Genomic DNA, 26,890 nt, shown 5'->3' on the forward strand with positions numbered 1-26,890 from the left:
CATGTCTTTGGATTGTGGGGGAAACCGGAGCACCCAACATGGGGAGAATATACAAACTCCACACAGAAATGGCAACTAGGCCGACCAGGACTCAAACAGGCAACCTTCTTGTTGTTAGGTGACAGTGCTAACCACTGAGCCTCTATGCTGCTCCCAAAAATGTTTATTCAAAGGGACTTTTCTAGCCAATGGATGTTGATTGGAAGGTTGATTTATGTTCATTCATCCACTAGTGGGCCTCAGCAATCCTGCAGGTGGGCCGCGAGATAGCTTAAAATAACTATACTCTCATTATTTTATTATTATGCTGTATAAAAATGGTCGAAGTAATGCACTTTCTCCTGTTCTCTGATTGATTATTTCAAACTCGGTGCAAAAACAGCCTCATGATCGCATCTACAGCTAGTACAGTAGTAGTAAATCTGTTCATTCACAAACTATGAGCGAAGTGAAAGGGATAGTCTCTCTTTGTGTATTTTTGTGTGAACTATTTAATATATCCGCATAGTTGTCCAAATTAATGTCCAGTGAGTGTTTTATAATAGACGCGCGCCCATACAGGAGCTCTGTTCACTATTCCTGTCAGCTGTCTCCCAATATCTTGCTGCAAACTCAACCGCCATCAGAACCACGCGTTTTAACAGATTTAGGGTGTTTCACTGTATTTTAGGTTTTTGTGTATATTTTTAAATATTAAATATTTAATAGTAGCTATTCAGTGACAGTTTAAAGCAGAAGCTAGGCTTTTGCAATCTCCCTTTAAATAAAATTATACATTTTTATAAAATTCTTATAATAAAAAATAATAGTAGGCACAATAAATTATATATATATATATATATATATATATATATATATATATATATATATATATATATATATATATTTTTTTTTTTTTTTTTTTAATGTTAGTAAATAAAGGTTTAAATGAGCATTTCATTCAAACATTTTAGAGAGAATGTCAAACAAGTGGGCCTGATGATGCTCATAAAACAACATGTCCATGTCAAGCTATTCACATTAGTTGTGACCAAGTTTGGCACAACAAAGCACCAGTGTATTGATTTTTCCCTCATCACCCTGCAATAAAATTGACTGCACAGTTACATTTGGGTTTGTTATAACACAGAAGGTTGTTTAGGTTGTTTTCAAAGTAGATGCTGAAGAAAAGTGTTCAAAGAATGGGTGTCCAGATATGTGTGCCACACATGCAAAAACTTGGAGAGAGTTTGGATGGAAAAATCTGATGAGATTCCTCATAACTCCTAAACTGTCTGCATTATGTACAGGTGTTGAAAGTTTGGGCTCTTTTTAGAGACAATGTGGAACCTCAAAGGCTAACCATTTTCACGAAGCTCAAAAATACAGACCTTCTGGTATGAAATAGTGACTGGAATAAAAAAGATAATTTGGAATTGGTCTACTCATTTATCACAATATACCGTAGGAAAATACCAGAAATTATTCCAACTACTGACCAATACTTAATTCGGATTCTTTTGGCAAGTGGCAGAAAAGCCATAACTTAAAAAAGATTTTAGGTTGATCCTCCAACAAGGGCTCAATGGATTGAAATTGTAAAGGAAATACACTGTATGGAGAGACTGACTTTTAACTTAAGATTTGATTCAAAAAAGTGCGACAAGTACTGGCAAAATGGTCTAAGTATGCCATTGTAAGCAATTTGTGATAATGTGTGTCAATTGTATTATGACTTAACTTTGTAACCCAAATGACAACCGCTTTGTTTTTTGTTCTTATTTCTAGTTTTTCCCCTTCTGTCATTTTTTTCTCTTCTAGATAAAAAAGTATAAAAGAACAAAAAGTCAAAATGATTTAAAAAAAAAACATAAAAAAGGACATTTGGAAAGCATAAAGAACTGGGCCCAATGAAAAATGTGACAATTTGTGAAAAGTTGTAAGCATGAGATGCAGTCTGATATTTTTCAAGCTTGTCCACTTTCGAGCATTTCTAGAGATTATTTGATTGTTTTCGTTGTGTAGATGCTCAAGGGGTCAAATGTGTTTGAACAGCAACTAAATACCACCTACCCTCTGCCTACTGACCTAATTCCTAAACATATGCTATTGATAAACTCACTCTATTCACTTGTGATACGGGAAGATTTTCAAAATGCTTCATTAAGCAGGAATGTTTTCAATTTGATCACATACCTCGAAAGAAACAAGACAAACAGGCCCTAACTGCGTAGTTTGGCACTCCGTGTACAGAAAAACACTGATTTGTTTTTGTTGAGTTTGTCTATTTTTCCATTTGAAGTTTGTGAATTTTCTTAATCTGTGTATTTACAGATATTCATATACAGTGCTCAGCATAAATGAGTAAAGTCCCTTATCAATTGTTTCAGTGAATACAGCCAATATTTTCTCAGCATTTAAAGAAAAACATTGATTTTCCTTCAGCTTATTCCCTTTATTTATCAAGAGTCGCCATATTGGAATGAACCACTAACTCCAGCATATGTTTTATGCATTGGATGCCCTTCCAGCCACAACCCAGCATTGGGAAACACCCATACACTCACTGATTCACACATTTACACTACTTTGCTTATTCAGTTCACCTGTACCGCATGTCTTTGGACTGTGGGGGAAACTGGAGCACTCAGAGGAACCCCACACGAACACAGGGAGAACATGCAAACTCCACACAGAAATGCCAACTGAGCCAGTCGGGGCTCAAACCAGCAACCTTTTTGCTTTTTTTATTAAACAGTTATATCTATTAAAATAATAGATTGGTCACCTAACATCTCTACGAATAGAAAAATATCAATTTAAATCCAAACATTTTATTGAACAAACAATTACAAACTACTAAATTTAAATTAAATGTAATATTTTTTATAGATTTCTCTCTCATCCAAACAAAGATATCTTAAAAGGCAAGTTAAATGTTAAATGCTTAGCAGACTTTAAACACTTAATGTTGTGTTTTCTTTGGTGCACATATCTTAGTGGTTAACTGCGTTTAGCATTGAGGTGCTCACAGCCACCTGAGTTCGATTCCCGACTTGAGATCCTTTACCGGTCCTGTTCTCCTCTCTTTGCTCCCCACACTATCCAGTTAAACCCTGCTGTACTACAAATATATATGAAAACCCCCCAAAAAATGCTAAAAAAAAGGTGACATCAACATCAACAAGCACATTTTCTTCTGCCTGCTATGTGTGCAGAAACGCAAGCAACTCATATTTTCTTTCTAAAGCCTTATGATAATAAAAGTCTGCATAACATTTACACAGTCTGCAACAAATCACCCATGCAAAAACACCTTAAAGACCAATAACAGGGAACCCTGGAATGTGTTGACAGCACTCTCACAGCCCTGTGACCTTCAAAATAACTTTTTAATGGCAAGAAGCCTGTAAACACAGCCGCTTTAAAGTTACTACAGCTTGAACGTGCCCCATTGAAAGCCAAATTCCGATCATAACGGTCCCCCTCTTTCCTCCGGCACATCCAACAAAGCCGACTGCACAGCATGTTAACTGCATCTAATATTCTTTATGATGCTAGTCCACATTTTAATTCCGCACCTAAATGGGTCTTTGGCTACGACGAGCTTCTTGGGCTCGGTACAAAAGTCGTCACCGAAAAATATGATGCTGGAAAGCTCAAATCTCCAACACACAAGGGCCCCGCTGCATCATCACTTTCGAAACACAAAAGTTCTATTAACTGCTGATCATGAAACCCCTGGAGTTTTATTACAGTTCCTCAACAACAGACCGCACAGGAGACTAGTATAAAAGCACAGGAGACTAATTTCCTTGCTAATACGGGGAGGGCTGAATCAAAATAAACATGACATTAATATTCTCCAGCCAACACATACTGACATCGCTGGGAACCGCAGGACGATGCCAGAGCGCATGTGTTGCTCTTCGTGAGGTGATGGGCATTGTTTCGGGAGGACAGACTGAACATGAATAGCGATTAGGCAAAGCTGTGCTTTCCCAGCGGCCTTAGCTGTAGAAGAGGGCCAGCAGTGAGCTAACAGACGAGGGACTGAAGTAGGCCAGTAAGGGGGACAACTTCACTGATGACTGGACAATCTCTCTATGCTTACTAAAGCAAAGAATGAGTGCACTGTTGCCTCACCACTCGCTTTTTTCTTTCAAGCTCCTCTGGGAAGAGGAACGTGCAACCTAAGATAAGAGGAACACTTTTTTCATGCTCTATTGCTTTCGATAACCACAAGAAGAGACATGATGTACGAAGCAAGTTGCAACTCCGCCTTGTCATCCCACCCAACTGTGTCTGGGTTAAAAGTGCACTCTCGTGAAACCCAATATACAGTCTTGAACCTTTTAATGGAAGCTTAGATTGATATGACTTATTATGCAGGAGTGTTTTCGCATTCTTGTCGTTGGTGTCGGCGAAATGTCTCGACGTTGGTAAAATATGCAGGCCTGGCGGAAATTCAAAACAAATCCTTTTATAGCTGTGACTTTCAATAGTGCCACTTTTAAAACATCTCTTCAAAAGATTCAATATTTTCAGTAGTTCATTTGTCTGGTAAACATCTTCGAACTACCATTGGTGCATGTGCACATACATAGTAGGAAGGTGTGGCTCTGAGGCTTCGTCTGTTTTGACATGCAACTCTCTCTCTTTTTTTTTTTTTTGATTCAAATCATCGTCCATGAGAAAAAAGCATAAACAGAGAATAGGAGCCGCTAATTGTAGAAACTTAAGTGTAATTCTTGTTGAAAGCACAGCCGATATTGTTTTTCATAGTTAATACATTAATGCTGCTTGCTTCAAAGCAATCAACTGTCCACATACTGATCTGTGGAAATATTTCTCTTGACTTGACTGAACTAACTTGCGTGAACTTTCATGTTACTATGATCAGATGATTTTCTATTGGCTGTTTTCTCACCACTGTCATTGAGACATGTTAATTTTTTATTAAAATAAAGAACACATTTTTACTTATCTATTAGGGATGTCACAATCAGGTTTATTTGCCTCTGAGTCATTTGATTTTGAGTATCTACTGATACCGAAACCCGATCCGATACTTCTATACCGCATAAGAAAAATTAAGAAGAGCGAAGAAACAAATCCAAGATTTAGAGCACTTTTGTGAGGTAGCTTGAACAATCAAGTAATAAATAACATCAATTCTTCACTTTTGGACTTGTGCAGCAGTAAATATAAAAAAAAAAACTAATATAAAAACAAATAGCACCTCAGTTTAAAATACGCGCAAGACAATCCCAAGTTTACATCTTACAGTTTGCATAGGCAATGTTGTCATCATCAACTTTTAAATACCTCAAGACCACAGACATACTCGTGCTTTCCGCTTCAAGCTGCTTCCGAGTTCTACTTTGCCGGCATTTAACAAAATAGCGTCTCTGCAACAAAGTGATGTCATACCGCACACATTGCTGTTTCTGTGTGAGGTCAAAAAAAAAGGTCTAACTCTGTATATAACTATATATTCCATTCCTGATTCCTGAACATCCAATTCCGATCGAGTCGTAAACCGCATGATGAAGCCTGATTTCCAATCAGGTGATCGGATCTGAACATCCCTAATATCTCTCCATTTTTAATAAAAGCATACATTGCCACCACTGTTTTTGCCACTAAACAAAAAACAAAAACCAATCTAGATTAAAAGATAACTTTTATTAACCAGAGGGACTTTTGAAACAACAAATAAGCAAAACAGCTTCTTAAATGAACTTAAGAAAAATATTACTGCTTTGTTTCCCCAAACAATATTGTACAGAACATATTATACATGCTACAATATTTTCTTGGAATTAGCACATAATCAAACTTTGCTAAAATGTCCACATTCGGGCTGTGATGGATCTTTTTGCGGTGACGTTTTTAAAAAAAATTATTTTCATAAAGTTTAAAAACATTCAAAAGTATCAAACATGATACTTAAAGGAACTTTTACTTGTACATATTTCAGATATCATTGTTTCCTTTGTATTATATAGTATCCCCCAAAATAAAAAAACTACATAGCTTTCATCATAAAGCTAGGAATTTAAACATAATCTTGCATGTTATTGAAGATGTAGAGACTAAGGATATGTATATGCCCTTATGTAAGAAGTTTGTTATATTGTAACAATCTCACTGATTTACATCACAATCTGCTGGAATGTCATCTTTTTGCCCATAAAACCAACAGGAAATTGCTTATATTTGCTCTGTTTAGGCCTGAGGTGTATTTTTCTCTAATAAAAGCTCTAAATTCTTACTATGTTATAATATATGAAGCATAAAATCATGCAATATGGAATGTGATAACTTTGAAAACATAAAATAAGTAAAAAAATAAATAAAATAATATATATATATATATATATATATATATATATATATATATATATATATATATATATATATATATATATATATATATATATATATATTATTTTTTCTTAATATTAAGTAATTTATCAGGCTTTAAAAGAAGCTAAAGCAGTACTATACAGCTTGCAGTAGGGTTAATGGTTGACTCAGCTGTTCTATGAACTCTCTATGATGCTTCTGAATGACTCATGGGGTTTCCTGACTAAACTTTCAGCCTGATGTATCAGTTTCACTGACTACATGAGCTTGCAATCTGTGCCTATAGACTTTACATAACCTAATAATTATTTGTAATTTGAGCATAATCAATGATGTAACTCAGTAAACAGTAAATACTATGTGAGGAAACCAAATGTAAAAGTATTGCGCAACCCAGATCTGGCGTATATTTCAGTGAATTTAGCTATGGATTTGATTATAGATTTATGGATGTTGTTTACTGTAGTCACAAACAACATATCGTGCAAATCTATAATAGCAGATGCAGGAACAGGTGTAATATCATCAGCACTCCATGTACCAGACTCTGTGAGGCTAACAGGGCACCTGTTACACTTCTAATACATCATAACTGAAGACTGCAGAACAAGAACAAACACTCCCCTGTCTGGAGGCATTCATGCCCATTTTATAATCGACAACAATCCAATGAGTCTGCAGGCGGCATGAATGAGCAAGGAATATTCCGTGAAATGTCGGGCCACCAGCCAAACATATTGCATCATTGGCAACGAATGGCAAAACATGCATTTATTTTAAAGATGCACATGCACAATTTTAACTGACAAAGAAAACGAATAAATGTTTAGCTGTTGTTAGACTAATAATGCGTATCATCAGCATGGATATCAAACAATTGAATCCAAATCTGGAAAACAGAGCAGCAACAGTAAGCCGGTGCATTATGGGATTTAATAGTCCCCAGATAAAGAACTGCTAGTGGATGAGCCGGTCTGATGTGATATACCAAATTAACCTCAACTGACTGCAAAAAGCATAAGGATATTAAGGCTTGTAAATGTTTACAATTCATTAGGAATATCAGGTTTCGTAGGCTCAAAACAGTGTCCATGAAACAATAACATAAGGAGAAGTCATGCAAAAAACTTTAAAATGGTAGTATATCCAAAATACATGGCGATGATATTAAAATAATGATGAGATATTAAAGGGATAGTTCACCCAAAACTGAAAATTCTGTCTTTCAAATGTCACAAACATGTTTCTTTCTTTTGCTGAACACAAAAGTAGTTGTTTTGAAATATGCTGGAAACCATTGACTTCCATGGTATCTGTTATTCCTACAGTGGAAGTCAGTAGTTACAGTTTTCTAACATTTTCCGAAATATCTTCTTTTGTGTTTAGCAGAAAAAAAAGGAAACCTATAAAGGTTTAGAACCACTTGAGGGAGAGTAGCCTAAATGGTGAGTAAATTTTCATTTTTGGGTGAGCTATCCAAAATAAATTAGCTGTTTTTAATATAATAAATACATTTATTTGAATGTTTTTAAAACAAAAACAACAAATAATTTATTGTTAGTATTCAAAATGATAAAGCAGTGTTACTGAGTAAACCATGAGTATGATAAAATATCAAGTCATAATAACAATGTAAATACACTTAAAATAAAGTACTCACTGACAAAAATGCATCATTTCCTTTTTAATATCTCTTAAAATCTGTCAAGTGATATGCCCAGTCTGACATTTAAACAATTCCACTTTGGGAAGAATAATTCTTTAACTATTACTGACTAATGTAAGACAATGACTGTCTCACAGACTATGGGCTACAATAACAACTATTGCCATCTCTTTATCAGTAATTATTAGCATTTCTAAAATAACTTAATTTATTATTTTTGTTGTTGTTTGTTTGTTTTTGTTTGGGGCACATCTTAATATTCACTAATGAGCTAAACCAGGTAAATACACTGTCCCTTTAAATGGAACAAAAGCCCGAATATTCGAGATGACAAAAAAAGCATAATGCGTAGGTAAAACTTACCGTCAGCGACCAAATCAAAGACATTTTCCCAGGCATTGTCCCAGCGGAATCTCTCTTCTTTAAATATGCCCAGGTCCACATCTGTTACTTTTCGGCTTCATAGGTGGAGCATCAGCATCTCCGCATCAACAGGACACCCACATTGTTGTGAGGTCTTGTCCCTTCGCTGGGTTTATTCTCCCTCAGTGTACAAATTCAGTCCCCTCACGCCTTTTTATAGTCTGTGCCCCGGAGTGTACGGGTTTCAGGTAGTAGGGGATAAGCGCTTGGTTTTGGAAGACGAACGCTATAATTCCCATAGCGATGATGGATGGTTCTGTGGACTGAAGTCTGGCTGCTGTTTGTCCAGGTTACGGACTCCCTGTGCCGCAAAGACAGGCTGCGGAGGCTGATGGGCGGGTGCAGGCGACACACGTCACGGCAGAAACTCGCCACTGGCTGCCGCACGCCGTATCACAGGCCAAGACGAGACAGTTTCCGGGAAGATACTGAGGCTGGTGGAATGAAAAAAATAGTGTAGTTTTTAGCCTACAGGCATTTTACAATGAAAAACAGCGTGACTAAAACTGTTGCACAGGTGTAAGGTGAGCACACTGAAAGTTAATTATTATTATCATCAACCTTATTACATAAAAAAATTCCTATCTATCTATCTATCTATCTATCTATCTATCTATCTATCTATCTATCTATCTATCTATCTATCTATCTATCTATCTATCTATCTATCTATCAGGCTATCTAGCGATCTCGGCAAAGTATATGGACAGATAAACACTTCTAAATATGCAGTGTTTATTTGTAAATAAACAAAATTGTTTCCTTCTCGTTTCAGGCCTGTACCCAGGGAGGTTTCGGTTGGTTGGAAAGACCCACCCCTCACTGAAAAAGGTCCAGAATTTGTCCCATACATGAGCTCATTTGTCCTATTTTGACTGCTATTCAATAATAAATTGTGAAGATAACCCATCAAAAAATACTTTAAGATCAAGTAAAATCCTGTGTTGACTGTTAGTACAGAATTTGGGACACGGAATTTGCCATGACTTTCTGTTCTGAAGTCACACCTTGGCAAATTCAGCATCCCAAATTCTGACTGAAGAAGGTTAAATGTGCGGGCCAGTTTGTTATTTGCCTAATGAATTTAAAACTTTAACAGATTCCTATTTTTGTATTTTAAAAATAAATATTGTTTTCATATTTCTTTATTCTAAATCTTTAGAAAATGCTTTTGGTAAAAATAGTGCTTAAAATGTAATTAAATGCAGTATATAAACCTCATAATTAAATAGAAAATGGGGCGAATGACTGAAAAAAGGCCCACTTTTTGAGAAAAAAAGAATCACCTTTTTCACCAAGCTGGCTACGGGCCTGCAATTCAGTCAATCAGTTAGTCTTTATTCATTTCAATTCATTATACAAAAGCACATTATACAAATTCTACCCTAAATTTTAAAATGTTACGTTGAGGGGATGAATGGAAGTTACTTTAAACCAATTTGTTTTACTAATAGGAGTTCTATATCGAATACCAGAAGGGAGAAGATAAAACTTGTGGTGCACAGATGGTAATTTGCTTCCTTTTTACACAAAATTCTAACAATTTGAATAAAATTTCATCAGTAGCCTCACTTACAGAATAAAACTTTTTTTAGATTATACTTTAGGGTAACAAATAACTAAATTATAAATCAAAATAATGGAGAATTGACAGTTGAAACCAGAATTATAAAAACCCCTTTGAATTTTTTTTCTTTTTTAAATAATTCCCAAATTATTTTTAACAGAGCAACGACATTATGTCTGATATTTTTTCTTCTTTCTTGTTTTATTTTCGACTAGAATAAAAGCAATTTTTAATTATAATAATCCATTTTAGGTCAAAATGATTAGCCCTTTTGAGCTATTTTTTCCGATAGTCTACAGAACAAACCATCATTATACAATAACTTGCCTAATTACCCTGACTTGCCTAGTTAACCTAATTTACCTAGTTAACCCTTTAAATGTCACTTTAAGCTGTATAGAAGTGTCTTAAAAAAATATCTAGTAAATAATATGTACTATCATCATGGCAAAGATTAAAAAAATCAGTTATTAGAAATGAGTTGTTAAAACTATTATGTTTAGAAATGTGTTGAAAAAAATCTGCTCTCCATTAAACAGAAATTGGGGGGAAAATAATTAGAGGGAATAATTATTTAGGGGGTTTAATAATTCTGACTTTTTTGTATATAAAGCTATACGTTTATTAAATGTTTTTATATTTTATCAATATTAGATATTTAAATTCAATATTCCATTGTCACTTAAGAATGGTGGTCTTGTTGGAATGATGCCACCACCATAGCTGACCTCTGATTGGTAAAACTGAAGGTGATTGTAAACAAAATAAGCACACAATTACACATTAATAAACAATAACATTAATGTGTGAAATATTATGCAGATGTGTTAGTTAGTAATTTATTATGGTCTTGTATTTTGAATCACACCTAAAAGGGCTGCATAAACAAAGTATGTGTCATTTGTTCTTACCTTCTGTATTTTATCTCATTGTCTCCTTCTCTCTTATGCTCTATCCACCTCTCTCACAAAATGATACATTTCTTTTTAACTTCTTATTCATCTACATTAGTTTTGGGACCAGAATTTTTATTTTAATGAGACAATGATGAGATTGTGACATTAAAACATCAGCCAAAACAAGCCTGCTTTGCAAACATGACCAGTGAAACCCACCTTTGTTGCCAAAAATTACAAAAAGTTATTATTCAATTGGAAGATGACAGTCTACCTTGGATCAGCTTTTTAGGTTTCTGGGTCTACAACAATTCATATTCTCCCTAGCTTGCATCAGTTTTCATCTTTAGTCAATATTCCAACTGGATAATTAAATTGATCACATCTATCTTATATAAAGTGTGAAATTCTGAAAAACATGCTTATAGGGGAAAACTACCCTATACTTGAAAACTATCATATATTCTGTATTGTAATGAATGTTCATACTCAAATTAGGCTTTTGTTGAAGCATGAATATGTTTTGCTGAATAAACTAACTTTATTCCAAAAAACTACAACATGTATATTCCAAGGTAACACAAAGCTACCTTGACTACATTTTAAGCACACCACATTATGTGTTAATGTTTACCCTGATTTATGTTAACCTTTCTAACACATTTACTGTGTTAAAATCATCTACATGCAGTCAATGTGTTGAAATTAACACACAAAAAACATTGTCGCAGAACTCACCCTAAAATATGTATGAATTTAACATAGTTTAAGTCAGTTTTAGCACATCTTTTTAAGAGTGAGCTCATTTCTGTTTGGTTAAACTGGTGGTGATACACACAACAACACACAATTATTTTAATAATTAAAATAATAAAGTAATTACACATTAACTGTTGATGCATATACCATTAATAATCTTATCATTATAATTGTAGACTTTTTTCTGCTTCATATTTTTTTGTGAAAACATTTAACTTTTAAGGATTCTATAATGAATGTTAAAGTTTTTTTCAATTGCTTTGGCACATGTTTTTAAAACTTCTTTTAACATTCTCTAAACTCTGAGTGCAAATCTCAAAACTGTTTACTGGAACTTTGTTGCATGTCTGCAAAATGTAGTTATTCCCCCAAAACATTTTATTCATGCTTTAAAACCTAGTTTTTGTGTCAGCAATTTGTCTAAGGCCACAAAAGCATAAGGTGAATTTGCCATCGTCTTAGCCACGCTGCTCAAACTGATTAGTTGTTTTTTTCCACCATGATAGTCAGTCAATCATGGAACTTAAGGTTTAAGAAAATCTAATATTTGTTGAGAAAATTGACCAGTACATAGAAAAAATAAATGAACATTTGTATTTATAAAGTACATTTATTTGTGTATTTCTTGTCCATTTACTGTAGGTTTTATATTTCCTATGTTAACACAAATACACACACACACACACACACACACACACACACACACACACTCACACTCACACACAAACATTACAAAATATCATGCATGAAAAAAATATTTTTGGTGGACATTCTGTTGCTCTTGTCGGTCAGAGATAACATGTCTTCCATTTGCTCTTCCATAAGCATGTTACTGCAGTTCAGGTTTGTATATATATATATATATATATATATATATATATATATATATATATATATATATATATATATATATATATATATATATATATATATATATATATATATATATATATATATATACTAAAAATTGTATATATGTACACACATTTGAGAAGACAGAATTATTAGCCCCGTTTATTTTTTTCTCCAATTTCTGTTTAACAGAGAGCAGATTTTTTCAACACATTTCTAAACATAATAGTTTTACAGTTTTTCTTGATTGCTTTGATGCAGCCGTCAACTGAAACTCCACGTTTTCAAAACAGTTAACACACAGGCCTAAATAGAGGCACTTATGGTCAAAATGACACATTTTGCTTGAAAAACACACATACCGTGGCAAAACATTTAAAATATGCAACAAAAGCTAGTTTTACCTTCAAACAACACAACTTGCAAACAAGTATATGAGCTCTTTCAATTAATCATTACACAATGGACAACAAAATACAAAATAAAGAACTCAGTGTGAATCAGTGCACCATTGCTTGCCATCGTAGTCTATTGCCAATGCCATTTGTTGTCTTTCTATTTGAGCTGTCAAATTTGCCTTTTGCAAAGAATTAGATCCAGAATAAGAAACGCTTTGATTAAATTTATATTGAATTCTTGACATTTTTTAAACTGTGGCTGAAAACTGAAATACTGTTAAAAACTTATTAAAATACTGTAAATGTTAGAAAAAACACATGTGAACCAAATATACAGTCAAATCTATTGGGAGTATAGGACGTAGCCACTTACAACACAGACCTTTCATCGTTTTTAATGTTTGCAGATTGCTAATTGAAGATTTCTGTGTAGGAGTGTCAAACCGGTGCTTCAGTGAATCCATACTGATCTTGGTAGTCTCTAATGGTTAGGAATAGATGGTTTCTGTTTGGTTACCATAGCTAAAACAATGGAGTTTGGACTGCTTGAATGGCATCCGTGCTAACTGTTTTAAAAAATGGTGGGGAAAATGTGTCAACCCAATGACAAAGGGCTTACATATTTTCAAGACCTGTCTTCTGCTCTGCTTGGATAGTGATGAAAAAATGAAGTGGAACCTAGTTTCTTTAACCAGGTCAAGTCAAACAAGAAAAACTGTAATAACTCATTTCTAACTGATTTATTTTATCTTTGCCATGATGACAGTGAATAATATGTTACTATATATTTTTTCAAGACACTTCTAAACAGTTTAAAGTGACATTTAAAGGCTTAACAAGGTAAACCTGACAGGTTAATGTAATTAGGCAAGCCATATTGATGGTTTGTGCAGTAGACTATCGGAAAAAATATAGCTTAAAGAGGGGTAATAATCTTGACCTTAAAATGTTTTTTAAAAATTAAAAACTGTTTTTATTCTTGCCGAAATAAAACAAACAAGACTTTCTCCAGAAGAAAAAAATATTATCAGACAAACTTGATTGCTTAATAAATAGATCATGCAAATTGTATGGCAACTAGAGGTCATTTACCAATTTAGCAGACATTACAATGTCAATATCAGATATTTATGATGTAAACATGTGCCTATACAAATGTTTGATCATTAAATAAACAGTTTTAAGTGTGGTGGCTTGCATGATGAAAAATGATTGAGAAGTTGTAAAAAGTTCGACAGTTTAAATGAGAATTGACTCATCGGTTTTGATCAAAAAGCCATATGCAATTAGTTTTTGTCTAAACTACAGACAATTGTACTTACTGTTTGCACACATGTGCCAAAGCATTTGCAATTTGCTTAAATCAATAATAAATGCCACTCTAAAGTGAACAATCAACTAATTGTTCAGAGTTCTAAACTTATTGTTTTGAAAAAGAAAAACATTTCAATCGAGAATTGAGCCAAAGCAATTGAGGAAAAACTAAGAACCAGAATTTTGTTTTATAAAATATTTTGTAAAGAAAAAAAACACACACACACACACACACACACACACACACACACACACACACACACACACACACACACACCAATTGTACTTTTTGAATTACATTATATCATTTTCCACAAAAATACCAAGCTGTTTACAACATTGATAATAATCAGAAATGTTTATTTGGGCAAATTAAAATAATTTTTTAAAGATCAATTGACACTGAAGACTAATATAATAATAATAATAATAATAATAATAATAATAATAATAATAATAATAATAATAATAATAATAATAATAATAATAATAATGAAGAAGAAATGATCACAGAAATAAATTACAACATTTTTTGCAGCATACTTGTTCACATCATTTTGCAAAAGCATTTTCATCATCATCAATTATAAGCTGTGATTTCTAAAACTTCCCCATTCATGCCTCTAACCACAGGATCCAAATGTGTCATTCTCCTGCCTCAGACATATGCAAACAGCATACGGCTCTTTTGTGTCACTGGCACAAGGACAGGAGATGATTTCCAGCGTGTCTCAGACAGGCCGAGCTCAGATCCGCTGGCAGATGAAGAGCTCACCATCTGGCACAGGCCTCCACGTGCATTTGAGAGCTCAGAGGATGAAACGGGGAAACGCTCTCACGTGCAACACTGTTTCTGCCCCGGGATATCGCTCTAAGTGGGTTAGTGACTCAGACTTAAACATTAGTGCAGCCATGCTCAAATGTACAACAATATGGCCATTTGCACTGCTGTGAGATCAGAAAATTCCTGATGCGCCAAATAATACTGTAGCAGCACTGGGAAATGTTGAGTTTTAATGTTGGTACTACATTTATTGATTGATTGATTTATTTTAATTGTTTATGTATTTATTATATATATTTTTGTTTATTTGTTTGTTTGTTTATTTATTGTTGCTTATAACATTACAGTATATTTAAAGAGAGCATGATTATGATTAATCATGTTTGTATGATTATGAGACAAGCAAATGTCTGTCATAAATGACAAATGATTGGTTGAAAATACATTATAACAGATGCAAATAGCTCAATAATATAAATCTACTTTACCCATTTGGACAGCAACACCGCTAAACAGAAAAATAGACTAAAAATGTAATTGTAATGAAATTGTAAAAAGTAAATTGTACATCTGACTAAATTTTACACATTTAATTCAACAGACATATTAATTTACAATAAACATTATAATGAAGTTTTGATTGTTTTGTGCAACCCCGTTTAAGACTAGAAGTTATTTACTTGCAAATGATAAGGAAATGTCAATCAACCCCCATTTTATGTTTGATGTTATGAGCAGAAGACTGGAGAAAGTGTGTTCAAGTTGCTTATTTCCACAATACAACATGTAAAGTAAGAACTTTAAATTAATCTTTAAGATTTTGTGATGCAAAATATATATTCATTTAAAACAGTCAGGTTAATAATAACCAAACAGGTAACCCAATGCTGTGTTGCTTTGGCACAACCCTGCTGTTAGGTTGTTTTAACCCAATCTATTTGGGTTGTTAAGGTTAACCCAACTATTTGGGTTGCAAAAATAACTTATTTGTTGGGTTATTTTTGCCAAAAACTGGGTTAACTACTATATAATAATAAATTATCATTATTATTATTCATTCATTCATTCATTCATTCATTCATTCATTCATTTTCTTTTTAGCTTAGTTCCTTTATTAATCGGCAACTTATCCAGCATTTCACGCAGCGGATGCCCTTCCAGCTTCAACCCATCTCTGGGAAACATCCATACACTTATTCACACTCATACACTATGGACAATTTAGACTACCCAATTCACCTGTACCGCATGTCTTTGGACTGTGGGGGAAACCGGAGCACCCGGAAGAAACCCACACGAACGCAGGGAGAACATGCACACTTCACACAGAAACGCCAACTGACCCAGCCGAGGCTTGAAAAAGCAACCTTCTTGCTGTGAGGCGACAGTACTACCTACTGCGCCACTGCGTCACCATTATTATTATTATTATTCATATATTATTATTATTAGTTGTAGTAGTATTTTTTTTAATAAAAGTTAACATTAAACATTAATTTACAATAAACATTATAATAAAGTTTTGATTGTTTTGTGCAACCCCGTTGAAGACTAGAAGTTATTTACTTGCAAATGATAAGGAAATTTCAATCAACCCCCATTTTATGTTTGATTTTATGAGCAGAAGACTGGAAAAAGTGTGTTCAAGTTGCTTATTTCCACAATACAGCATGTAAGAACTTAATAATCTTTTGGATTTTGTGATGCAAAATATATAGGAGAGATATTTATATATTGGACGTTTCCAGTTATAACTGACCTGTCTGGTGTAAAATCAATTTTGTACTCTGACCTAACTGCATTTACAGCCTATAATCGATGAAAGGTGTTCATCTAAACATCTGCTTTGTATTTCGTAAATATTCTAAAAAATGCAGTTTTTTTAAAAAACCTGTTTTTTTAAAGATGTTTAATGCAAAAATTAACCCAACAATTGAGTTTGTCCATATTTTATCTAAATTTGGTTTAAATAAAACAGTATTTTTAAATTTGAAGCATTTGTTTCATGTGAAAAAATTATAAATTTAAAATCACATTGTAAACCAAGGTAAGCATGTTATGGAAAATCCACAATAACAGTACCATTGTACCCTTCATTGGTTTTATTGCTTGTTCATATTCAGCCCTCTGCTGGCAAAAATGCAACTGTGATGATCTGAGAATTTTTACAGACCCTTTAAACCTGATTTAGTAATTTGATCTCATATGATAAGGATTTCTATATATAAAAAAAATAAATAAAATAAATAAAAAGTTTATATTTAAATATTATGATGATTATCCTTTGGTGGAGATGATATGAAAAGGAAGCAGCTTTCTTTGCTTTTGCAAGTCTAAACAATTACATCAAGTGCCCAGCAGGGAGAGACATAAACCACTAAAAGATTTTTAATGAAACAATATGAACTTCACAAGTATACTGCATATATTAGGGGTGGGCAAACTTCGTCCTGGAGGGTCACTGTCCTGCATAGTTTAGCTCCAACTCTAATCAAAAACACCTGAACATGCCAATCAGTGTCTTCAAGATCACTAGAAATCTATAAGCAGGTGTGTTTGATTTGTATTTATGTCAGCATATATATACATATACACACACATACACATACATATATATATATATATATATATATATATATATATATATATATATATATATATATATATATAGTTTGTTTATATATACTTTTTTTTTCTTTTTTAACTATTTCCCAAATGATGTTTAACAGATTCAGGAAATTTTCACAGTATGTTTGATAATATTTTTTCTTCTAGAGAAAGTCATATTTGTTTTATTTTGGCTAGAATAAAAGCAGTTTTCAATCATTTTAAACCCATTTAAGTCAATATTATTAGCCCCCTTTAGCAATTTTTTTTGATTGTCTACAGAATAAACCATCCTTATTGACTTGCCTAATTACTCTAAATTTAACCTAGTAAACCTAGTTAAACCTTTAAACGTCACTTTAAGCTGAACACTAGTATCTTGAAAAATATCAAGTCAAACATTAATTACTGTTTTCCTGACAAAGATGAATGAAATAAGTTATTAGAAATAGTTTATAAAACTTTTATGTTTAGAAATGTGTTGAAAAATCTTTCTGTTCAACAGATATATATATAAACATGATTTTATGTTAAATATATTACAATTGCCTTATTTACAATGTATGAGATTTAAATATTGTATTTTAGTGACATTTTAAGCACTATTTTTAGCTGGATTAGCCTGTTAGGTCGTCATCATAATGACACATTTAATGTACCAAAATATTTCCTAGATTTAGATTAAGATTTAGAATAAAGAAAATGATTTTTTAGAATGTAGTTGTTTAGATTGCAATTATGCAGTTTATTTGTAAGAATAGTGCCTATTTTAAAATATTTACAATTTCTGAGAGCTCATCGGCGGCGGTTGATGTTGTCTATCCACAAGATGGCGCCAGAACCGCATAATAAGCTCTTGCTCAATGTGTTCTCCTGAGCGCGAATTACAAAGCTGAAAAATGGAAGCCTCGTGGTTTTTAAGGTGGACCAGATAGGGTCAATAAGAAGCTGCGAAAAAGAAGCTGGAGTCAGCCTTGTCCCTCCTTATCGCAAACACAACAGCAGTCTGGTGAGAAATCTCTGGAGACGGATGGCATTTTATGTCACGTTCAGCCTTATAATCTTAAAATGTGAGCAAAATTTGCTGTTTTGTCATCACCTTAACGGGGTCACACACCAGAAGCGGCCCTTCACATTATGCAATAGAGAATCAATCAAATACAGGCTCTAAAGTGATGTTTGTGAATTAGTAACAGCTTTTGCTGTTCTGATGTCAGCTGCAGATGTGAATGAATGGCGGAAAAATTTAGTTCCTAACACAAAAGGGTTTTAGACTTTCACAAAAGGGTTTTAGACTCTCTGTGTTTGATTTTCCTTTTTATGTACAAGATTGTGCTGTCAAACTGTTGTATAAACGAAATATCACACTCGTAGCAGTGTGCTATGGCTGTATATAAGCACTGGTGGGAGGCGGCCGAGTGCCTTAGTGCCCCACCTCGGCCTGCGGCCTCACGCCAACGCACGTCTCCCACCAGTGCTGATATACAGCCATAGCACACTGCTACGAATGTAATATTGCTCATATATATATTTATAAGCATTCTGTCTGGTTCTTGAATCTGATTGGCTGATAGCCGTGCGTTATTCTGCAACTAACAACACTGGTACAGCCTCTTCTCCCTTGTTTATTACTCCGCCCACATATAGCATCAAGCATAGGACACTCTACAGTTTGACAAAAATTGCTTTTGGACAACATAATGTAAGGCTTTTTTTAGTCAAGAATATAGTTGTTTAGATTGCAGTTTATTTATTAGGACAGTGCCTTATAAATAAAAATAAAATATTAATTTAAAATATTTATAATTTCAGAGAATGTGCATCGGCCACCATCAGCCTGTCTGAGGAGACCAAAGAAAGTGACATTTGACATTCTGCCACAAGATGGCGACAGAGGCTGCATTATCATTTGTCATTAGAGGGAGAAAAACTCAGTTTTCTCTAGTGAGTTTCAAACTACAGTTGAACAAATCATTATAAATCAGGTACGTGACATTACGTGATAGTCGATTAATCTCTTTTGTATTTTGTATTGCTGCATTTATTCCACAGAAATTGGTAGTGTTTGCTTTGCTTTGGCTTTTTCGAGGTTCAATATTGATACCCTGATTGCAAGAGAAATACTGGGTAATCGATGGCATTTTATGCCTTTCAGCTATATAATTATAAAATGTTAGCAAAAATCACCTGTTTTGTCATCACTTAAGACAGTACGCTAAAGAATCATTCAAATACTAGCTCTAAAATGGGGTTTGTGAACTGGCATTGGTTTCTGATGTTCTGATGTCAGCTGCAGCTGGAGAAAGAAAGTAGTTTCACGTACAAAATAGTTTTTGAGACTCTCTGTTTTCGATTTTCTTTTTTATACAAACCATTATGCCGTCAAACTGTTCTATGCATAATAGTTTTAAAAACTTATTTCTAATAACTGATTTATTTTATCTTTGCCATGATGACAGTAAATATTACTTTACTTGATATTTTTCAAGTAACTTCTATACAGCTTAAAGTGACATTTAAAGGCTTAACTAGGTTAATTAGGTTAACTAGGCAGGTTTTTGGGAAACATTTAAACATTTGGGAAATATTCAAAAGAGAAAAAAAATCAAAAGGGGGCTAATAATTCTAACTTCAACTGTGTATATATATATATATATATATATATATATATATATATATATATATATATATATATATATATATATACATAATACATATATTAATTTCATTAAATTTTCTTGTCGGCTTAGTCCCTTTATTAATCCGGGTTGCCACAGTGGAATGAACCGCCAACTTATCCAGCAAGTTTTTACACAGCGGATGCCCTTCCAGCCGCAACCCATCTCTGGGAAAAAAAAAAAAATTATATATATATATATATATATATATATATATAAGCCTATCCTTTTCACCAAGGCTGCATTTATTTCATCATAAATACAGAAAAAAATGGTAAAATATAAACTAAAAATATTGCACTATAAAATAAAAACTGTTCAAAGGTAATTCAATAATTTATTCCAGTGATTTTAATGATGAATTTTCAGCTTCATCACTTTAGTCTTCAGAGTCACATAATCCCCCAGAAATCACTCTAATATTAATTATTATTATTGTTATTATTATTAAAAATAATAGTATTATTATTATTATTATTATTATTATCAATGGTAAACGTAATAAAAGCAATAAAGACTGGCGCAATATTTTAAATTTGAAAATACATAAATAGCTAAGCGCAATAGGCTGCGATATGAAATATGAATGCATTATTTAATTTCCCCCACCCAGAGCAAATGCTTGACTGATGTCTATGTGTGATTCTGTTTGTTAGTATTACTAGCCAATTGAGTGAGCACACTTTTGTTCTGCCTAATCAGAATTGCGCAACTTATGCGGAACTCCCACAATAAAAAACTAACAAACAGGAAAGCGCGTACGAGTGGGATGATGGCGTTTCCGGCTTCAGAAGCATTAATAGAAAAATTAATATCAAAGAAAAAACATTGGTTAAATGGGACTATTTTGGTTTCAAAGTCACAGACACCAAACAAAAACAGATCATTTGCAATAATTGCCACAGCATGAGGAAATACAACAACCAGCACAGGCGGCTATATTAGGAGTGTCTTGCTAAAAATTCCACTGAAAGTATTGCCAGTGACATTCAATCTAGTAGCAAGGAACAGCAAAGTTCAATATTAGAATAGTTTTAGCCATGTTATTTTGCTGAGTGTTCTGTATTTTATAATTATTATTATTATTTTGTTCGTATAATAATATATTATATAATGTAAATCTCCCTAATTTGAGTTCAACATGTTTACAGAAAGAAAATATGATTTTATTTGTTTACAGTTTGCTCTAGAGAAAAATTTGTGTCGTATTTCTGAACACTCACGGCATTTTAGCAGTAAGAAGCTGCGATACAGATTATTGAGCTGAATCTTGACTACAATCTATTTACAGATTTACAATCTCTTAAAAAATTTCAATTAGATATTTTCCCCAAATGACACAGCCCTAGTTTGTGTGTGTGTGTATATATATATATATGTATATATATACACACACACACACACACACACACACACATATATATTATACATATATACAGTTGAAGTCAGAATTATTGAATTCTTTTTTAATTTTTTTTATTTCCCAAATGATGTTTAACAGAGTAAGGAAATATACACAATATGTCTGATAATTGGCTCTTCAGTGTTTGAACTCAGTAATGATTAAATCACACTGAACTGAGCTAAACTGAACTGAACTGAACTTAAACACTAAAACCTGAACCACACTGTTCCAGTTACTATGACCATTTATGTGATGCTGCTTTGACAATCTACATTGTAAAAGTGCTATACAAATAAAGCTGAATTGAATTGAATATTTTTTGTACTGGAGAAAGTCTTATTTGTTTTATTTCACCATTTTAAGGTCAAAATTATTAACCCCTTTAAGCTATATTATTTATTAATAGTCTACAGAACAAACCATCATTATACAACAATTGGCTATTCACCCTAACCTACCTAGTTAACCCAATTAACCTAGTTAAGCCTTTAAATGTCACTTTAAGCTGTATAGAAGTGTCTTAAAATATATCTAGTAAAATATTATGTACTGTCATTATGGCAAAGATAAAATAAATCAGTTATTAGAAAATAGTTATTAAAACTATTATATTTAGAAATGTGTTGAAAAAATCTGCTCTCCGTTAAACAGAAATTGGTAAAAAAAAATAAAAATAAACAGGGGAGTACTAATAGTTCAGGGCAGCTAATTGTACTGACTTCAACTGCATATATATAGTTGCCATTAATTATGATGTGAAGCAATAGTAATAATACAGAATAACACAATTCATAATTTCATATAAAATTATACAATTTTAAAAAGATTATTGACAAGTTATGGAAATATCAGCAAATAAAGTAAATTAAATTATTCTCTTAACATTTTATTTTCTCAAAAATGTTCAATACACAACAATCTGAACATTTTGCACATATGAGTTTGCCAAATTTATTTATACATGTACATTATAATGTATTTTTATTTCGATATCTTTATCGTGTGATGTTTTTACTGTTGTTGCTTCTATATATGATTATTTCTTCTGTCAATTAAATTAAAACAAAAAAAATTAAAACAATTGATGCATTGTCATCAAAATAAAACATAAATAAAAAAAAAGCTCATTTTTATTCTGATTTTTGTATTTGCAAGTTGTTACCACCTGTACACTGTGCGAACAGCCATCATATTACATTTACATTTAGTCATTTAGCAGACGCTTTTATCCAAAGCGATATTACTGCGCTTTCTCCTAATTTAATTGATTCTTTATGTGATGCACACGGTTTTTTTCACAGTAATTGTCATTCTTTGTGGTTGTTCTGTATTCACAAATACAACGAATACATTTCTTTTTAAACCAGCCATAAAAGCACAGGGAAGTGTATGCTTATGGAAATTGGTTTTGATTTGGGCCATTTCAGTTTACAGTTAACAGCTTAATAGCCAAATTGAATGCAAATGTTTCAGCCACAGAGAGATGCAGAGCTGAGCGAAGACGAGATTTCACAGCTGCGTCACCGCCTACATACAGTACTTTGTTGACAAAAATATCCTAAGAAAATGACCGCAGAATGACTCAATTACCATCTACAAAATAACAACACACCACATTGAAGATATAACAAATAAAATACCAATTTCACCACCAATACATGTTCAATTCAGTTGTTTCATACACAATAATAAAAGTTTTTTTCTGCGCTGCAAATCTTTAATGTTGTTATTTGCATATCATTAAACTAAATTATGATTATTAATAACAGGCAAAGTATTTTTATAGAGCAAATACGTAATCTCTACAACAATCCATAGACATAATAGTATTATACATACGTAAATCACTGCAAAATGTCGCGTTTTTATTAAAAGTTATTCCTGAACTCAGTTTACACTAAAATGTAACACTTCAACCTCTTGCATTCCAGCCAGGAAATCTGACTTCTCGCGGGATCCTCCAGATGAAATATCGCGGAGGCAAATCTAAGAAAGGTGGAGACTTCGGGATAACTTCCTGCACAGTACTCTTAAGAAACATACCTCATATTTAAACAACAGGCCGACGTTTAAAAGCAAGTCGAATGGATTAATAGCGCCAATAAACTCGCTAACAAGCACTTCACCAACACGATTCCACGCACAAGTAGGATTTACGGCTAGCATCCAGGCTGCTAGCTAACATCAGCTACCAGGACGGCAGATTGTACACATCAGATCAAGACGGTCTCGTATCGAAGGACAGTATGGGTGAGTTTAACTTGCTTCCTATGGGTCACCTAAAATGTCACTCAGCGTTTCAGCTGCCAAGAAATCAGCAGGGGCGATTTGCTTTAGCGTCATCGTGAAATAAGAAACTGTATCCAAGTTGAATAAAGAAAAAAAAACTTGTGATCGGATGAATATTTGACTAGGCGCCAGTGTCGCAAACTGGCTCGGCTTGTCCAAACCAGTAAATTCCAGGCGTTTTGCGTCAAGATTAAAGCCTCTCTGCCCTGAGTCTACTGCTGTATTGTTTACCTTTTAGATGTATATGCCTCTGACTCAGTTTGATGGTATTTAAAAACTGTTTTTTTCTAGTTGCAGCGGTTCAGCTTCAGTGAAGCCCCCCCTTAAAGGTGTACTCTGTCATTTTTTTGCTGACCAATACAATTGGATGTTTGAAGCAATAAACTGCTCTTTAGGGATATCTCAATAATGTTTATATACACAAGATGAAGAGTCAACTCCATGTCGTTTCCCTAGAAAAGGCATTTTATTTATCACTGCGCGGGTCGCCTGCTTATGGGCGCAGTTATGTTTGTATCACATGACCTGCGTTACTACTATTGGTGAAGGGGTCATCACTAGGCATGTACAAGTTTCGGACGGTATGATAACCTTGGATAAAAATATCAAGGTATTGTGATTACTGCTCTAAAATAGGCATGGGATAACAGTTTTCAAGGTATACCTTGGTTTGGGAAAGTCAATGTTTTAAAACCGCCAACATTTTCTGCTTAACTGTTTCCAATGTATATGTAAGATTTTTTTATTTACATTTTTTTTTTGGACAACAGTATCTCCAGCAGAAAATATATCCAAAGATGTCGTTTTAAATCGTAAAGAAATTTGTGTTTTTGAAACTAATGAAGACAGCAGAAGCCAATGATTCATTTGAATTATTTAGCCTGACATACTGCTCCAAAACACTTTAAATGTATCTAAAAAATAAAACATTTTGTGTTTAAAAGGGAAAAAGTTATTGTTTTTTACCCAGACATTTAAAAAGAATCTATTTTAGAGCAGCAATCACAATACAGTGAAACCGTGATATTTTTTATCCAAGGTTATGATACCATAAGAACTTTATACTGGCCCTTTCCTACTCTCAAATAAGTTATTTTTAAATGTCTGAGTAAAAAAAACTACTTTTTTATCCCTTTGAACACTATATATTTTATTTTAGGAAACATTTACACTAATTTGAATCAGTAAACATGTCAGGCTAAATAATAAAAGTATATAATTGACTTCTGCTTTCTTCATTTGCTTTAAAAACACAGATTTGTTTATAACACATAAAAAATCATAAAAAATAATTATGCATATACCGTAGGAATGGTATAACAGAAAATATTAGCGGTTTTAAAACCTTGACTTTCCAAACCATGGTAAACCTTGAAACCGTTCATTGTCCCATGTGTAGTCATCACATAATTCAAAAATATATAATGCACATTTTGCATAATTAGATTTATATTTAAATGTAAATTATATATCCATTACGAATATGTTGTGATTCATGAGTGCTTATTCACTTAGCATTATGGAAGCTTGATCTTTGCCCAACAATGTTTGATGTTGAAAACTTAACTAAAGTGTAACACAAGACTTTTATTGACATTTTTCATTGCGTAAAGCAGTAAGTCAAACATTAGGACATGGAGGTAGTTAGACATGGGGCGATAACCGTTTTCAAAGTATACTGCGGTTGGGAAAAGTCAAGGTTTTAAAACCATCAACAATTTCTGCTATAGCGTTCCCAAGGTATGTGTAAGATTTATATTTATGTTTTTGTTTTTTGTTTTTTAGAACCACAGTATCTCCAGGAGAAAAGATATCTAAAAATGCTATTTTAAATTGTAAAGAAATCTGTGTTTTTGAAACAATTGAAGACAGCAGAAGTCAATGATTTGTTTGAATTATTTAGCCTGACATGTTTACTGTTGCAAATACTTTAAATGTTTCTCAAAATAAAATGTATTGTGTTCAAAGGAGGAAAACTGTTGTTTTTTTACCCAGACATTTAAAAAATATATATATTTTAGAGCATTAATCACAATATCGTGAAACTGATATTTTTATTCAAGGTTGTCATACCGTCAGAATCTTATACCGGCCCATGCCTAGTGCTAGCAAAGACAAGGACTTAGCTTTGACTCCCAGGAAAAGCAAGAACTGATGTGTAATCGGAGTATTTTTGTGATGACTAAAGTCACCTAGATCTCAAATTGCTTGAGGGTGAGAAAATCTGTCACAAATTTTAAAATATATTTTGCCACACTACCTCTATAATAACAACAATAATCAGCTTCAAAATCAAGTCCACTGGTCAACAAATAAGGGTAACAAAAACCAACAGCGAGTACTTCAGGGTTGCCTGCAGCTTCAATAAGTAGCACCTTCCTTGCCAGGCAGGTCAGGTAAACAAATGTTAGTGGAAAACGTTAGGTTGGTGCCTGTTCTGTACTGTCACGCTCTATCAAATGACACTGCTGGTTTGAATAAAGTGCAAATGTTTCTACAAATGAGTCTAGTGCAAATCCTCTTTTGGGTTGGCTTCATTTCCACATTTGCACTTTTGGATTTTAAGGTTGTTTTCTGTTTGGTCTGTGGCTCATATGTGTAATGTTAGTAGCCAGAAGTGCCTTGCACTTTCAGAAGTGCATTTTTACTAGCTGTTGGTCAAAACTCTTTTATTTTGTAGTCTTTTTTTTGTTTCTTACTCATGTCATAATCTGATTTATGTGTATTTGGTAAAAGCAGCTCCTGGTATAACACTCCAGGGCAGAGTTTTTGATCTCAAACGCAACCTTCTTGAGATACAAACTGAAGTGAAAGATGTGTCAGAACATGTCCTGTTACAGTTTCACTTAAAGTTTACTCTTCACTGTGGTTATGGATTTTTTTTAGTTTAGATGTTGCACA

General features: G+C 33.2%; 3 protein-coding genes across 9 annotated transcripts in view; 1 reads left to right on the top strand and 2 right to left on the bottom strand.

The window, feature by feature from the left end:
* The window catches only part of tnfrsf21 (tumor necrosis factor receptor superfamily, member 21), a 43,930-nt gene extending 35,185 nt beyond the window's left edge, over nt 1-8,745 (bottom strand). For all 5 annotated transcript variants that reach the window (XR_015517835.1, XR_015517836.1, XR_015517834.1 and 2 more), the window contains 1 exon segment: nt 8,381-8,745. Coding sequence is in view for 1 of the 5 variants with exons in the window: in NM_001042688.4 (NP_001036153.4) it covers nt 8,381-8,461 (81 nt within the window). In the remaining 4 variants the exon portion in view is untranslated.
* adgrf3b (adhesion G protein-coupled receptor F3b) overlaps nt 1-26,890 on the bottom strand; it is a 671,400-nt gene that overhangs the window by 313,223 nt on the left and 331,287 nt on the right. The window lies entirely within an intron of this gene.
* cd2ap (CD2-associated protein) overlaps nt 23,694-26,890 on the top strand; it is a 145,710-nt gene continuing 142,513 nt past the window's right edge. For 2 of the 3 annotated variants that reach the window (XR_015517596.1, XM_087296681.1), the window contains exon 1: nt 23,695-23,950. Coding sequence is in view for 2 of the 3 variants with exons in the window: in XM_087296681.1 (XP_087152807.1) it covers nt 23,947-23,950 (4 nt within the window). In the remaining variant the exon portion in view is untranslated. 3 annotated transcript variants of the gene reach the window in all.

Source organism: Danio rerio, chromosome 20 (genome assembly GCF_052040795.2).
Source record: "Danio rerio strain M-AB ecotype USA chromosome 20, GRCz13ab, whole genome shotgun sequence".
NCBI lineage: Eukaryota > Metazoa > Chordata > Actinopteri > Cypriniformes > Danionidae > Danio > Danio rerio.